The sequence below is a fragment of the Epargyreus clarus genome, unplaced genomic scaffold (assembly GCF_041222505.1).
Source record: "Epargyreus clarus isolate Ecla_fem2 unplaced genomic scaffold, WU_Ecla_fem_2.2 ptg000034l, whole genome shotgun sequence".
In the NCBI taxonomy this organism is placed as follows: domain Eukaryota; kingdom Metazoa; phylum Arthropoda; class Insecta; order Lepidoptera; family Hesperiidae; genus Epargyreus; species Epargyreus clarus.
This window is the reverse complement of record NW_027332239.1, coordinates 1,883,140-1,900,718: the sequence shown is the minus strand read 5'-3', so window position 1 is coordinate 1,900,718 and position 17,579 is coordinate 1,883,140. Positions and strand designations below refer to the sequence as shown.

The 17,579-nt window shown below is 34.4% G+C and overlaps 1 protein-coding gene across 2 annotated transcripts in view; it reads left to right on the top strand.

The window, feature by feature from the left end:
• Positions 1 to 17,579, top strand: part of LOC140756263 (TBC1 domain family member 12) — a 40,852-nt gene that overhangs the window by 9,485 nt on the left and 13,788 nt on the right. Inside the window, exon 1 of one of the 2 annotated variants that reach the window (XM_073091741.1) lies at positions 16,865 to 17,168. The exons of the other annotated variant lie outside the window; for it this stretch is intronic. Coding sequence (XP_072947842.1) covers positions 17,155 to 17,168 — 14 coding nt within the window. The 5' untranslated portion in view covers positions 16,865 to 17,154. Of the gene's footprint in view, positions 1 to 16,864; positions 17,169 to 17,579 lie in introns of those variants that run through there. 2 annotated transcript variants of the gene reach the window in all.

Below are 17,579 nucleotides of genomic sequence, written 5' to 3'. Positions count from 1 at the left end.
CGAATGCATAACCACATCACCTTTCGCTGAACTGAACTTTCTTTAAAACCCATTTACAATATATTACAAATTTTACAACCAACTTTCGCAATAACCGCGTATTGCAACAAAATCACCTAGACGCTGACTCGAACAATGCAACATAAAATATTAGTCGCGGATACACAACACGGCGCGGCGCGTATGTAACAACGAAAACGGCCTATACCCTAAACCTGATACTGGACTCGCAGAACCTGTTCCGTAACACTGGCGCTGCCCTTACCAAAACCCTGACCTTGGTCAGTTCGAGCTGGAGGGCAAATACATTGCTGCATTTCGATGTAAACTCGAATAGAAGCCTTCCCATCCTCCTTCCCAGTTCGCGTTGGACGTTGCCGCAATGAAATTCTCGTAAAATACATTAGAGAAACGCTCACGGGTAGACCCAAGGCGTACAATGGTGCATTCGGTTTTATGAACACAAAAAGACTATTTATAACTTCGCTGCGGCCGTTTCGTATCATATTACTGTTATCGATGGGCCAATGAAAATTGTAAACGTTTTGTGATGGTTTCCTATTAGTATTTATATCCACACTCAAAATGTATACGTATCGTACGTATCAGCGCCACAAATCGTGTTTGTATTAATTACACTTGCTGCTAATTTAATTGCTTGACCCTATTAAGTCATATATTTGATTAGTTATTTTGTACGAACCTGAAACATCACGCAATAATTACATTTGTGGTTAATATTTATTCCGAATAAGCCGCAGTCTAGCACCGGTGTTATTGTTTGTCAACAAATCCATTGGCCGGGTTTTGCCATATTAATAATCCTGGTTAACAAGTAAGAAAGTGAAAGGATCGCATTGAAACGAATGCAAAGTTATTTTTATGCGCTCAAAAGCACCTGTTATGGTATACATCCGCCTCAACTGCATATGTTGCACATACAGACAGCGCGTCACCTGATACCTTCGAAACATCTGCCCAAGTCTGCGTATAGCGACAAATTCTGGGACATAAAAGAAAACAATAAATGAAGTACAGAAAATGGTACACTGGATTGAATTGCATTTTATGGGCGGCGGAGTGAAACGGGATAAAAAGTTATTGTCCTTCTCTTACGAGTAGCAATGCAACTTGCACGTAAAGCTTAATTGCCGGTGTTTACTTACGTAATTACCTGTTTCCGCTTACGCATTCCGAAAGCTCGACAGTTGATATAGTGCGGTGCTTATAAAACATTTGCTTTGATTCTCGGTATAGGTAATATAATACATACATGTGGTTGTGCTGATATTTCCTGGAATCTTGGTTTTAGCTTATTATTACATCTAACAAAACATTACTTTTAATATTTACTCATTACTTGATGTTTATTTATTGAAGTACACCATCAGAGTTTACTTATAACTGTTACTATTCATATACAGTATATTATTAGGTAAGTCATGGTTGATATTTTTAATGTATTTAAATAAAAAAATGAATAAATTCTATTTGTAAATAGACTCTGTCACACAACCTTTAGTGATAGTTAATGCAAAATGCCCAAGGCGTTCTACTTTTGCTAGTTGTCCGGTTGACGGCAGCTATGCTGTTCCCACCGTCTTGCTTCGCCTTGGAGACGTAATGGCAATGTCACTGCGTTCATTACGACTATAAGCGCGAGTCAAGGCCCTGGCTCATTCATGAGGTTCCCACGAAGAAGCACAACGAAAGGATCATCTAAAAAATTCGTACTTTTTTAAAAAAATATAATGAGGTCTGTTTTGAGTATGACTTGTGTAGGTTATAGAATATTCTGAACATTCTGTTAGGTCTTCATGTAGACACAGTTGAAGTTGTACAAATGATTAGTAGTGACTAAGTGACTCATGGATGTGCTCAAGAAATATTTAAATATCAAATTCCACATGATGATATCACACCGGAAATGAATCGTCCTGTAATAACTAATTAAACCGAATCAACACAACTTAGATATGTTTGAGTTGATCTTAAAAGTAGGTATGTCTGTCGTTTGCGATCCAATAAACACAATTAATATTTGCTCTTCTCGGATGCAGTGTACGTACTTTCTGTTAAGTGTATTTTAGAAGATAAATAGTTGATTAGGAGAAAATTTGAAATATAATATTATATTATCAATCATAGGTACCTAATAATCGTCTCTATTTACAAAGAGAGTTATTTAAATAATCGTGTGCTTTCAAACACTGAGATTTTATTTTATATTTATAATAGCGGATACTATCATTATCTTATGTAACTTGAAAGGCAGTATTAATTCTATTAACATATTTAGTAAAATTAGACTACTTACTTGAGTGGACTCCACAAGGGAGCCCTTTGTCACCGATTTTATTGACCCATTAATACTGTACACATGCAATGGAGAATGATCTCGTTTTTAACTGAGTCATTATACCAGCCCTGAATGATTAGCCGGTAGCTCGTTATCATTAGCGTGCCTTCGTACTTGCAGGGAGTAATTAGCTGTCGTCTCTGTAACGACCTAATGAGTAATTCTCTTGCTCACTGGACGTCTTTGTTTGTGACGCAGAGTTTATGTTGTCAAAATGTAATGAATACATAATGTGAACTTATTCGTGGAATACGCAGGTTTATGGTTATGGCAGAATTATGTCATGTATCCGTTTTCCGAAAGATGATACGATCTGTCTCTGTGTGATGCATTGATGTAGTTCTTTTATACATTTTTATATAAGTTTTTTGGTTGAGTGTTATAGTCATTTATTCTATTTCTGTCTATTTGATTTCGTTATATTACTGTAGCCTTTGCTATGCTATGTATTTATAATTTGACACTTCGTTTAGTTTTATGGTATGCGAAATGTGAATTACCAACCACTTAAGACGTACATATTAAAATAGCAAGGTTTTTGATTTCAAATTAATATGTGTTGATTAGATTTTAATTTTCTATTATGATTATTATGGAACTCATTTTCGGTTAGAATAGTAGGTAATTATGTAGTTTTATAAGTTTATCTTTCATTTTATTCGTTCTATTTTACTCCAAGTTTAATTCTCTGTACACGGCAAAAATGTTGTTTGTAAAACTAACGTGTTTTGATGAATTAGTAAAATAATTTTAAACGATTGTATTGGCACAATTACGTACTCCCATTTGATATGACTAATACGACTGGAAGTATTGTTTAGCAAACCGACTAATTGTTGAATCATTCCAAGCGGTCATCACAAAGCCGTTGTGATTAACTTAAGGTTGTGTTGATAAAGCGTCCAAACGTTTTACATAATCCCTCCTTAGGTTATGGTCTAGTTGAATTATTTGCTGATATAAATAGTTTATCATGTTTACTAAACATATTCGCTTTATGTACTCAGTTCTTTTTCTACTATTTTCGTGGACCTTAAAACGCTGCTTCCATATCAGTAATCAGTTTTTCACTGGTATACTTGATTCATCTTCTATTAGTTTCCCACTGTTGCGTATTAGGTACTTATGGTATGAGTAGATTGTATATGATTTTTTTTTTATTTTGGAAAATCTCCAATTTGCTATATTTTTCTCACCAGCTTTTCCCTCGATTATAGACATGAATCCAGAATATTTTCTGTTTAAAACGTAGTCTTCATTCCTGAAAAATGTCTCACATCCTGTAAAGTCCTTCCAGTGAACGACCCGTCTAAATAGCTTCCGCTGTTTCCAAGATTATTTCATAGGGACAGACACGAATATACATTTATCAATGTCTTTTTTTATGTGATGTTTATAAAAGTGCAGCTATTTTAAAATCACGCTTCGAATTTGTTTAATATGAGAAGACGGGGAATAAAATATAGAATTTTGGGTTCTTGCTTCATGTTAATATCTATCGTAAATAGCAGATTCTTGAGTGTGCTCAGTGTAAGTTTCGTAAACAATTTTCTCGTAAGCTAAACATAGCTGAAATGCTCTTAAATGCGAATTATGTACAGGTGGAGAGCAAAATAAACGCCAGTGGCTTTCACGTCTCATATGAGAGTATACCTACGTAGAACTTTGCATATCGTGACGTACAATTATATGTCGACTTAAAAACAAATTGAGATTTAATTTCTAAGCAAAGCTGCTTAATGACTGTCTATATAGGTGTAATAATAGTAGATCAATTCATGCAATACTTATTATCTATCTGCTTTCCATATAATAATACCTTTGTCTGTCTGGAGAAAGCAAGCTTAATCTAAGAAGTTCGTAATTTTACGATACAATCCAATAGCATATCTACAATCATTCATATCTCAGTTTACGTCAAATCTTATCAAATTGTTACGTAATTGGATAAAAGCGACGGTTACGAAATTTTACACACAATAAAAAACGTTAGGGGAATTCTTTATGGTGAAACGTACTGAGATACCGTCTGTTTAAGATAGAAAATACCGTGTCACCCCCATAAGCGGCGTATACAGAATGACTTGTTCAGAGTAAGCGGTGACGCGTGAGAAATACGAGTATTATTTCATGCTACCGTTTTTGTTCCTTATAGCGATGCGAGAACGGAATACGGTATTCAGCGCAAACATCCCTTTGTTGTCTGTGCGTTTCAGGTTTTTGTACGTAATTCACGCTCGCAATGGGAACCAGAGGAGACGTTCTTCTGGTAATCTGATTTTAAGACTACAAAGAGCCTAACTTTTGAAAAGCTTTACACACGATCAAATAAAGTCGCTTTGTGTTTTTATTAAGGTAAATTTTATATATATTTTCGTTTATACCCAGAATCCTTTGTGTGGTGAACCAGCAGGTATGGTAATCACCGTACCACGAGAGTCTACTTTTCATACAATTCAGGAAAAATAGGAGTTAAATCTGTAAAACGTTTCAATCTCTAATTTCCCACCCTTCTATGCAGTAAATAACACTTCCCCTATCCAAAAATACAGAAATGGGTAAACTGTTTGAAATGTGGGTTTATGTTTACGCAGTCGAGTTCTATTTTTAACCTGCAGTTTTACGTAACCTCCTTGAAGCTAATAGAAGTACCTACCTATAGATCATTATACTTTATTCATCATTAATTTGATAAATAATGTCCTTTATTATTGGTAATAATGAAACGACAATAGAGACATATTTTCTTAAGCCAAATACCAATCAATCAAACAAAGAATTGAAGGTTTACTCTAAAATTAGTATTGTTAAAAAGATATTGGACCATTGACCTGTTTTAGGCATGTGGCAATTTTATTTACGAGAACCATGACCTACGCTTATTTATTTATCGATTAAATTCAGAGCGAAATGATTAAAATATTTAAGTGCCAGTTGCCTAAGCCTAAATGTCTTAAAGTTATTTTCCTAATTATTTGTCAGCCTTAAGCTAGACATTTATATTTCTACACCATATTTTATTTTATTTTTAAGTACTTTTTGATATCATAAATTGGACGATGTAAGTTTTTAAAAACCTGTAAAACATCAATTTTCTGTGATATATTTAATGTATACCTTAATTTAACGTTATCCAGCATAAATAAGAAAAAGTGAAATATAATTTCATCCAGTGAAAGTTCGTCACGACGACCGGCGGAAACAGTGGCCAATTACCGCTGTTTTAGTACCAGATGTTGATATCAATTAGAGAAGTTTCGTAATAGTACACTGGTTTATTGTGGTCGTGACGGTTAGAGTCACAAATTTTCTTCGCGTGAAACGAAATCCCCGATCTACTTCGAAACGTACTGCACAAATATATTTCACGTAAGAGCTACAAGTTCTTGTCCAACACGAGATATATTTATCACAAAATAAAACTCTTATTATAAAGTAAGGTTTCTGTGTCTTATGTAACCAATGGGCTTAAAACATTTCTTACGTGTTTTTTTCTGACATAATATGTAAACAAATGAAGCCTCAGTAAAGATAGAATTAAAAAAAAAAACACTGCGGTAACACTGCTTTATTATCGTCTATGGAAGATAACATATACATTACATATTATTATCGTATATGGAAGATAACAGATCGCTGAACGACGAATTCATTGTCCATATACAAGAATACACTTCATTCGAGGCATTGCAGCATAGACCTTAATGATGATGTCAAATAAGATAATCGAATTAACAAATTGTATTTATAACATTGGTAATTCTTTAACATAAAAACCTATAAAACGTGAAAATCACATGAATAGGTATCGATAGCGTCAACTTCTTTTATTTCATAACTTGCCCTATAAAAATCAGCATCAAGATCGATATACTGCGACTAAAAGCAACGGATATTACTTTTTAACCATTTCCTGTCTGGGCCGAGATGCTATTGATCTTTTAGTATCCAGAGATGGTACGTGCCGTGGAATAAATAAAAATAAAGAACCGATTTCTGAAAATATCAGATACAACATAGAAGCTATCAACATAATAGTGTGGTTTGGTGCTTAATACTTCGTATCCATCATAAAAAGGAAACAGGAAGCCCTCTATATATTTATATATATTTTTTTATTTTATAATATAAGAGTAGCAGACGAGCAGTCCAGCTGATGGTAAGTGGCTACTGCCGCCCATGGACATCTGTAATCAACCCCAGATAGGATTAGATATTTCTACCTGAGGTCGGCCACAGATGCGCCGCTACCCTTGAGGACTAAGCTGGAACGCCTCAGAAAAGTCTTTCTCCCTTCAAACCGGAACACAGCAGCGCCTAACACTGCTGTTTTTAGGTAGAAACCTCTATATTTTCAATTTAACGGATAGCATGAAATGTGTAAACAAAATAAGTGGAAGAGGAAATTGTGTCCGACGAACGAAAGTCGAATAGCTTTGGAATATGTTCTAGAAAATCCGTATGAATAAGTTGCAAAATCCAATTTTGCCATAGTATGAGTCATTTTACTCTGTGATTTTAGCCGCATAAAATAATCTCCGAATCATTTGTGCATGGCCTGGAACTTCAGGGAACAGGTGACGAAGCGAAGGATGGCTGGAGTATTGTTCATGTCCCTTCAACTGGAAAATGATCAGGATGTACAGGTCATTGACTATTGTATCTGTTGGTTGGCAACTCATTCAAGTAGAACTCTCATATTAGATGGTAGCCCGTCTTAGTAAGCATTTTGATATTTATTTGATAATATAAGATTTTAATTTTTTATTGACAGTAATTGTTTTATACTAGCACGTTTTATTAAAATAACAGCGGTATCAAAGCTTTCGGTTAAATTAATAACCAAGGTACGTCACCGACAGAAATAGTCTTATCGATTATTTATTATTTAACAACAAAAACCACAATACCTGCGGTTTTCCTTTATGTAAACCAACGAGCCTTTTGAGTTCATCCTGTTATGAATTTTGTAAACGGACCTGTACCCTTAGCATGAGTTTTTACGTTTTGACTCATGGTAGTTTATGAGTTTTTACGCTATGAGTTTTAAGTTTACCAAATATGTGTTTCAAATTTTAAATGGGAAGGTTAGGCGATACCTGAAATATTGTGATGTAACTAAACCATTTCTAACATTTTATCTTAATTGTAAACCTTATTTAGATTTATTTTAATTTAAATAGTCTGGCTATTTTTGATAAAACCAAGAAAACTTTTAAGACATAAGTATATCGTTGGCAATATAATGCCAAGATCGTCTCGGAATATTGAAACGTGTCTCGCTCGTGGCACTGAGCAGTTGCCTCGTGTTTTATAAATAAATATAAATTCTGTCGACACCAAGCACGTGAATTCTAATTTGAGAGCTGTTTCTTACGATTATACAGTATCAGTATGAAGTAGATTCATCAAATTAGGCCAAAGAGAATTCTAAAGATTCCTAAAATGAAGAAGCCTATGTAAAGTTTTTTCGCACATGCGTTTCGCTGTAATATAGTAATGCAAAATTGTCACGTCTATTTAACAGTCTTGTGCTTGTGTGTGTTTTAATATATTTGTTTTTCTTTCTAAATAACACTAACTTTAAAAGATTTGTTAACTTGACAATTTTTAACTTATAAGTTACTAGTTTGTGCCCGCGGCTTCGCCCGCGTTTAAAAGAAAATAATATGACATACTAACATACATAAAACTGAAAATTCGTACCTTCATTGAAACGACAGTGGCACCATCTGGCGAAAATTGGTCGTACCAATTCTGGAATCTTCGTGGGCTCATAGACAACAACTTTGCTAAAGATCATCACTTGATCAAATGCATAGTTTACGATTCAATCCTTACTAATATCGATTAAAATAATCGATTTTTTTGGTCCAAAAGATCGATTCTCCGATTAATCGATCTTAGATCGCCATCCCTACTTCCCGTGGGATTTCCGGGATAAAAACTATCCTATGTCCTTTCTCGGGTCTCAGACTATCTTTGTACAAAATTTCATTAAAATCGGTTCAGTGGTTTAGGTGGGAAGAAGAGACAACCAGACAGACAGTCAGACAGACAGACAGACAGACAGACAAACAGACAGACAGACAGAGTTACTTTCGGATTTGTAATATTAGTAAGGATTATTTTAACTTCCTACGTAATCCGCAAGTCGTTATCATTATTATCGTTATGTCTAGTTATCTAGGAGGTCACTATTAATACCAAAGTATACCATGAATTAAGTAATCGTTAACGTAATCCAAACTTTCCAATCAGTGCTGCTTCGGCACGACTCAATGCACAGATATTGATGGGGTGGAATTAGATATGGACTGCGCAACGATTTAAGAAGACTAGGATTTTCAGATTAGTTTTATAAGTGTTTTTATTTATTATATAATTTCAAAGTTGAAGAGAAATAGAAAATTTTATAAATTGGTATGACACACACACGTTAAATGCTCCGGATTCGGTTCTACATCACAGGCGAATTAATTGTTGCGAAACTTATAAAAGTATTCTTAAATAAAATGGTTAATGGTATCTTCTTGTACATTATTTAATACGTCATCGGATTAGTCGGCAGTTATTTCGAAGTTTCAATATTATGTCTTTTTTATATTTTGTTCATTATCTATTGTCAATGTTTCACGTAATTTACATAGCTTTGGTCGCTAATTGTTCCATTTAAGCTGCTCATTGAGTTCTTTGTTACATATTAGTTAATGTTTTCATGGATATATAAAGTAAATTATTATTGTGATATAATGAGTCGAAGTAAATCAGGGCAGATTTATATTCGCAGCTGTATAATAACGAATTAGTGATAGACGTAGAATTGCATTAGTTACAAAATATTACAAATCACTCCAGCACTACAACGCAACTTGATTTTTATTCAACCTTTGCTTTCGACATATATGGATTGTAACGGATATTGTAAAGCCTGTAGGTGTTAAGTAACAGTTTTGGTAGCATTTATCGACCGATGTGTCATGTTTCCTCAATCTTTATTATTTACAAAGTGTACATTTTTATGTGTGAAATGATTTGCAACAAAGAGTTTCTTTTTCATGCTTTCTTGGCTGGCTTAACTTGATAAAGATTAATCAGAGTAATGATAAAACAACCTTTTCGACAGTTTAATTCACTCCCGAATTCCATTACAAATCCTTGAACCTCACTCCTAAAGCAAACTCCTAAAAAACTTTTCCACGTATTCCCTTTTGGGGTGAGAGCAAATGTTTGTGCTCAATTTACTCGAAAAAGGCAACGCGTGTGGGAGTGGCTCCGAGACGTAAATAGGTCTCGTATCCCGAATCGAATATTTTTTACTAGCTTGAAAAGTTTGGGATGCTCGAAGATGTTCCATTGAAAAGATAACAATAAATGTTTTTGTATGAGGTTCGGGCATGGAAGAAATATTCTTTTTCATCGAACCAATTGAAGCACCTGCCACGGGCTCGATAATTAACTTTTACAATTTGTTTACTAGTCCAGACTATTTATTACTCCTACGATTTCCCTAGAATAGCGTAAATGTTAATATAATTAAACGAGATTGTTTGTGATAAAGTAGAGCAGGATGTTACATTTTATATAGAGGGAAATCCATTTATGGCTCTTATCTGAAATTGTTTACCTACATCGGATCATTTGCTCGATTTAATTGCTTCACGATTTATCTTTTATTGTTTTCTGATTAAAATTTTTAATACGGATTTCATTTTTCCGCACAGTGGCGTAACATATTATTTTCCGATTTGTTATTTCTCTTTGTGACGAAATTTTACGAGCTCGTAATTTCGACCTACTAGCATCAATTTAAAAATTCATATTCACGGCGATAACAGAAGTAGATTATTATATCGATTTACTCAATGTTCACAGTTTTTAATGTTTATTAGATTATTTTCCTTTACTGTTAAAAAACTGGTGATTTACTACTACTATCACGTTTCCTTGCGTCAGATAAACACAGTGCCTTTCTCACGCTTGTAATCGCGGTGTCGTCCCGAGATCGGTACCGGCGATTGCGAATCGTTGCAAAACTGAATGTTTACACAGTAATTGCGCTATCTGCCAACCAAACCTTATCTAGTTGCTCTAAAAAGGTGTGAACACCAATAAATCTAAGTTCATTGAGTGCTGGGTCTCTGGTCATGACGGTACTATTACATTGGTATTTTTTACTTAGCATTAGTAGTTAATAGTGCAATAGGTACATTATCTGCTGTAACATGTTTATATATATATCACCTTTATCATAATATCCCAACGTTATTGATAATTATTAACGATAAAAAAGCTACATTAAAACCACACCAACGCTTTAAACTTTTCTAAAGGTCATCTCGGTCCAGAGCGCTTGCAGTTACTTTTGTCCTAAGTAACATTTCTAGAATATTTTACTAGCTAAAACGGTACATTTTCATAACATTTGAAATAATTTTCATCGTAAATTTTGTATCGTTAAAATTAATAACGTTGAGTTATAATATAACCGTGTAGGATTTTTATAAATCCCGTATCATTTTCAGTTTTCGTTATTTATATTTTAATATACGTGATTGATTCGTCATTATGTTATTGATAAAAAAATATTTTGTTCACTTGCTGTTTTTCGTATTAATTATAATGATGTTGTTTTCCTTTCTATTAGATTTTTTGAAATAAAGTTTTGATAAAACCAATCCAGGCAACTACTATGACTTGTTTGGTGTGGTACAAAGCCTCAAATTACACTTGGGATTCTTTCTTCCCTTTTGTTAACGCAATTAAATGATTCGTTTTAGAATCTAGATTCGACATCCGCATTCACGCTTCATCAAATATCTCAAACAGTTCATCTAGCCGATCACGATTTTAACCTGCGTCGAGCGTCAATGGTAGCAAGTTAATTCTGTTTAGAGCGATTTTTTGTTCATAACATTATATTGAATAGGATATATCTTACGAGATTTTGATTATAATTTTATCGAGTAATTATTTAAACTACGAAAAGAAGAACCAATGATGTCACGGATGCAACCGTGATTGATATTTTTAACAAACATTTTGAACATCGCTAAACTCTTTATCCTCGCATTGTGCAAGTACAATTCGCAAAATCAGACGTGGTGCAACGTATGAAGAATCGTGTAAGAAATAAACATTTCCACGAACGCCAAGAAACACAGACAAGTTGATTTATGGTTTATTTTCGTTTCACTCATCGGTGCGGGTCTTATATGTGCAAAAAAAATCCATTGTTGTGACGGCAGTTACGTGTAAGCGACAGCCCTACACGTTAAGGCTGCATCGCGCCAGCCCTACACCGTTCTCACGCTGCATCGTGCTTGCGCTGCATCGGGCCTTCGCGGAACGGCCAACGCTGACGAGGCGCGCAGGTGGCCGTCCCACGCGCGGGTGGCCGTCCCACGTACAGGTGGCCGTCCACCATGGAATCAGTTCACCTCCATCGCGGAAAGTGACTCGACCTATCCCATCAATTTATTTTTTTTATTTCATTTTTGTTAAAACTTGTGTAAAATTTGTGTTAAATTTAAATAAAAATTTAATTTGTTCGCGAAATAGACTGCAATTATTTCCTCGACGCCCAGCTCCCATAACTCGGCTGACCAGTATTTATTAAGCTGTGTTTTGCCTTATGTTGTGTGTTGTTATTGTTAACCTCTCGTGCACTGAGGACTTTGCCTGTAGCCTACAAATATAAAAATGATTAGGTGCTTTTCGCAGCAGCAGATTAACATTTTAAGTACCTACCTATATTCTTAGATATAAACAGGAAACGAGCATGTTGGATGGAATTGTCTTCTTTTTATTTAATTTACAAATTATTATTTTTCGCCAGTGTAGTTATATGTTTACTCACCTTCACATTTTGTTCTTAGAACAGGAAAATGTTCTTATAGAAATCCACCTTCAGTTAACTCAGTACGTTTTTGTTGGAGTTATTTACGGCGATAATAATTTTCCCGCGAGCAGGCTTTGGTGCATTCAATATTATGAAGGGTGTAATTTTCTCTAATGATGGTATCACGTCCATCGTTGTTTTATCGTAGAATTGCAACATTCATTAAAACGAAGGTCATCATTATCATCAGATTACTGATAAAAAGTCATGCAACTGTAATAACCACTACATGACGTAACTTTATTATGCTATCAGTTGGGATTTTTGTGAAGCTATAAATGTTATAAACGTGGTATACGTGAAAATGATCATTCGAATCTTTGAATAGAAAAAGTTAACGCTAATATAATTTATTGACCGATATGCCAGTGATAAATAAAAATAAAGTTCGCAAAAGCCGAACTTTTTCATTAACAAGTTACTCGTACATAGACAACTTATTATGTACATATTGTAGTAGGGTCTTAAGTGATATTAAAACATTTACGGAGATCAAAAATGTATGCCCACATACAACCGCCGGTACACAATACAATATTCAACGATCGCCAGAAGGTCACGAACACACAATGGAATGCGATAAATGCAACAATTGATGGGCAGAGGCGTGGTTTGAATGCTTTCGATCCGCTGTTAATACATCGTGCTTGTGTCCATGCCGATCATGACGAAATTTCGTATGGCCCAGACGTCCCTTCATGGGTTAAGGTGACGGTTACTGAATACAAATTGGCTATGCTAAATATTCTGGATGATTACAAAGGCAAACATTCAGATTGTTGACGTTCCATTCCACTTTCGTCATGGTTCTAATATTATGTTTAAATGTTGATAATGACATTTGTGTTATTATTCATTATTATTGAACTTTAGTTGGAATGTAGTTTGCGTGTGTGTGATAAGTTAATGTTAATTTATCTCTCTCCTCATTGTTTGTATGACGGAATAGTTGCGTTCGTATGTTTATTTTGTGTTCCACAAGAATGTTGCATGTTTTTCGACGTGATTTTGTACGAACCAAGGGCTTAAATTCTCGAAATGGCAGAGTTAATCCTCAAATAGTTAAAATGAGAGATGAGAATCTGACAATGGGCTTCGTAATTACAATTATAATTAAAAATATTCCGTTAATAGTGTTGAATGCCTCACGTAATTGGCTTGAATCGGTGAAGGTCTTTTAACAATGACCAAAACGAAATTGAAAAATATTTTCTTTCTCTTATTATGTCGCGACTGCAATTATTGTATAATTGTGTACAATATGGCTCGTTAGCACCGAACTAAAATCGTGTCTTTTGTTTCTACTTGTGCCTTTAATTGTCAATTATATAATTACTATTGTATAATTGCGTATAATATGATTCCTTAACAACTAAAATCGCGTCTTTTGTTTGTCCTTTTATATGTGTTAATAGCCTATCATATACATTTGTTGGAATTGAAACGAGAAGAATTTTCAGGTATAAAGTATTGTGATCTTTCAAAATGTATTTTTGTCGCCGACTGCTGTATGAATTTTAGTAGATATAAGCTGCTGCTAGAAGGAATACTGTGCTATTATTGATAATTTGTCTAATCAACATATTTGAGTACACGGGAAATCGGTATGTTTTTCTATTTGCTCCAGTTTTGGTCATAGAAATTTATCTGTTACACGAGTAGTATATATATCAACTCTACTTTACGAGGCTGGTATTGCTCACGACCACCAGGCTTTCATAAATTGCTTTCGCGAGTCGAACTGACGTAAAATTATTTTTAATCATTACTTTAAATGTGTTTTAATAATACTGTTTCGTTCGAATGGCCTGCTTTCTATCATTGTTGCTTAGTTTGTAAGTACTACTTACAATGAAAATATTAACGTTTATTCGATGTATTTTCCGGTTTTTGTTTATTTTTTTATTTAAACTTTGCAATATTTTATAGTTTGTGTCACAAAATTAATCAATTTTACGAAATTCATAATGCAATTTCATTTTAATTTAAATATGCTTATGTGTTACGTGGAAATTGCTCGTATCTTTAGTATATAGATATACATTGTAGACCAAATTATAATTTGAGTTTTTATTTTAATCATGTGAAATTATCTATGGGAAAACCAAGTTTATACCAGATGTTTATGATTTACATGTAATAACGGCGGAAATGTTGGGAGAATTAATATATAATTAGTGCTTGATAATACCGCGTGGAAACAATGAGATGACGTGAATTCTCTTGATGTGCTAAATAATTTACTGCTAACAAAGGCAAACGGCTGTCGGTATGCGAAGCGTCATAGACTGCTTATTCAACAGAATACGGACAATAAGAATCGTAATATCGATCGATGCCTAGAAATTATTACATATATTTTTAATTTGCTTGCGAACGAATCCACACTTAAGAAGCTTTATATTTAAGATATTAACAATAAATATATACCTTATAGTGACAATTTAATATTCATCATAGAGTATTGAACCTGCTTGAAATAGAGTATTGGAATTATCGTATATGTTTTCATTGTTTGTATACGACTAGTGGCGGTTAATTAAATCATTTTAGCTCAAAACCGCAGATAATTTGCTCTCAATACGATCATAATTGATTTATACACAGTAATAACCACATGCGCCCGAATATCGCGTTTTGTGCATATATAGTTGCGGTTCAAGATCGCAATCAAATAATTGTGTGTTACACGAATAGAATAGCATAATACATTATGCATTACCTCGGGGTCGGGAGTACATCTTGAGAACCAGTTATGAAGTTAATTGTCTATGCTCAATAGAGTCTGTGTATTACGTGACTACTCAAATATGATCCTTCAATAATGCAATCTTTGTACAGTACATTATAATCTCTATAACAATCCACATATCTTCATAGCTTTCATTTTGAAAGAACCAGTAGGTACGATCAATCTCTAATAGAGTTGTGACTACTCGAACATGATCGTTATTTGTTACATAATCATAGCCGTAGAAATCTCCACTCAATATAGTTTCGAATAGTTAATTGTAACTATAATTTCCTTTGTTTACTTTCTTTTGTTGTTTATTTGTCGTTTACTATTCTTATCATTGTCAATTTGCTTATTTTGAGTCAGTCATATTGTTTTGTCTTGTACCAGACTGTACATATTTATAATTTTAGCGCTCGCAATAACAAATATGACCTCCAAGGCTATTTGTACACTCTCAACGAATACGAATGCGCCAGAGTTGAAGTAGTGAGTTAATAAGTCAACAGCGGGTCGTGTTGATAGTGCCGCGTGCGCAACTGCGTACCAGCCGCGGACAGGCACAGCCGCACCGGCGCGAGCGCACGGTTCTCGTTGTTTTTATTGTGTATGAGTACGCTCGGATTAGTCTCCGAAACACGATGGAAACGCCGAGTTACGCAAACCCACTGTTGTATGAATGGCTTTTTAACTATGGCTTGGTTGGCATTGTTCTTACCCACAATATGAACAATGGTATTGTCAAAATTTTTATGAAGCATTATGGTTAGGCTGTTAAACCAATGCTATCGAGAATATAGGTAGCAAGATTCTAAGTGAAAAGCTTATTAATCCGGTCCTACAATAGGTACTATGCGGGCTGCAGTTACCTGTATTTGTGGAAAATCCGCGTAAAGCTACGAGCTTTAATAATATCATAATATTATAATAATATAACATATATTGATTGCTTTTAACATTGATTTGAATTGTTAGTTTCTTGAAAGTTTTCTACAAGATGATTAGAATAAGATGAAGCCTAATAAACAGCGATGCTACATTACAGTGACTTCTTTAAATATACCGCAAATATATTATATCATAGAAAGTCGCAGTATCAGTTAATCAATTGAACCAGTTTTTCTATCCGTGACCCCATCTTCTCTTCCTGTCAGTCATGATTGGGGTCAATCGTGAAAATGGATGTACAAAAAGTCTATAACAAGTTATATTCCATTGGGTTATCGGGCTTTAGATAAGTCTTTGGCACACAGACAGTATCTTTGACGTCTCAAAGAATATAATTGATGGGAGTAGTGATTTCTAAATTTACTTGGCTCGAAAGGATAATTTCGGGAAGTTGATTTTTTATAGATTTATGTGAATTCTAATATTCATTGAAAGATAGCAGAAGTATTGTAATTGATTATATATACTGAAACATAAATTTTGAATATATGAAAGAAACTTTGTTCATCCATTTACAGTATTTCATCTTGATCCTGAAATCATCCGACATATTTCAGTTTGATTGAAATCTGTCTGCTAAATTTATATATCCACACGGAAGCTGAAACATAGAGTATCTCACGTTACTCATAATTTTGTTGTAATCTATCCAATATTTAGAAGCGACAAGCGAGGTTTCCGTTTGTTGTGATACACGAACAATAAGTCTTATTTCCTTGTACTAAGCATCATATTTCATCGCAAATAAATCGATAACGAACAACGCAAATAAATGTATGAAGGACGCATATGTATTTGACGTAGTAACACACTTCATGACTATTTAATTGTTATTCGAATATATTTGGTTTTCGTATTACGTATGACCCACTCGGCTGAAGACGATTATTAAGTGGAAGTGTTATATTCAAGTCTTATTTCTCGTGTACAAAAATAGTGGAATGGGAATGTGATTGTGCCAAGTGACTTATTTCATCGAAGGAACTTACGAACTAAGTGATCGTGAAATGATTAAATTGTAGAAAATCATCGTTTCGGATTGTTAGGGCTAATACTCCTGCAACATACGGTGTGTAAACTGGAGCACATTTGCCAATTGCAGCAATTTATCATACATTTTCCACCCACGCACCATGTTCTCCGTATGAGCGCAAATTATCACACAATGACATTCCGGACGAACGTCTGCGCTCGCGCACGCCCAATATTGTCATGAAAATAGATAGGTATGTCTCTATCTCTAACTATGATCGGTTTTAATCATACTTAATTAGAATTTTTTCTGCGACTTACAAGTTTTTGGTTAGGAAAGTTCTTGTGTGTGATATAACTTTTCATTGTTTCATCGTTAAGTCTGGTTCCGCTTTCCGCTTCAGTTTCCTTCCATCTTAATGCATTTCCATCAGGTGGTTCAATGCCCTCTGCAGTAATTACGTGTGAAGCAAGGTCTGCCGAGTTAACTTCGAATTATGCTCTCGAAATTACGCGGAAAGAATCGCTGACGACGTTTTGAATGCAGTTATTCAAGTGTGTTCGTAATGGACGATTAGTAAATCGCTGTTTGTGTTGCATTGTTATTGTCTGGTAACGTTTAGAATTAAGTAGGTTAGCAGGTTTTCAATTCGGTTCACGTTTGG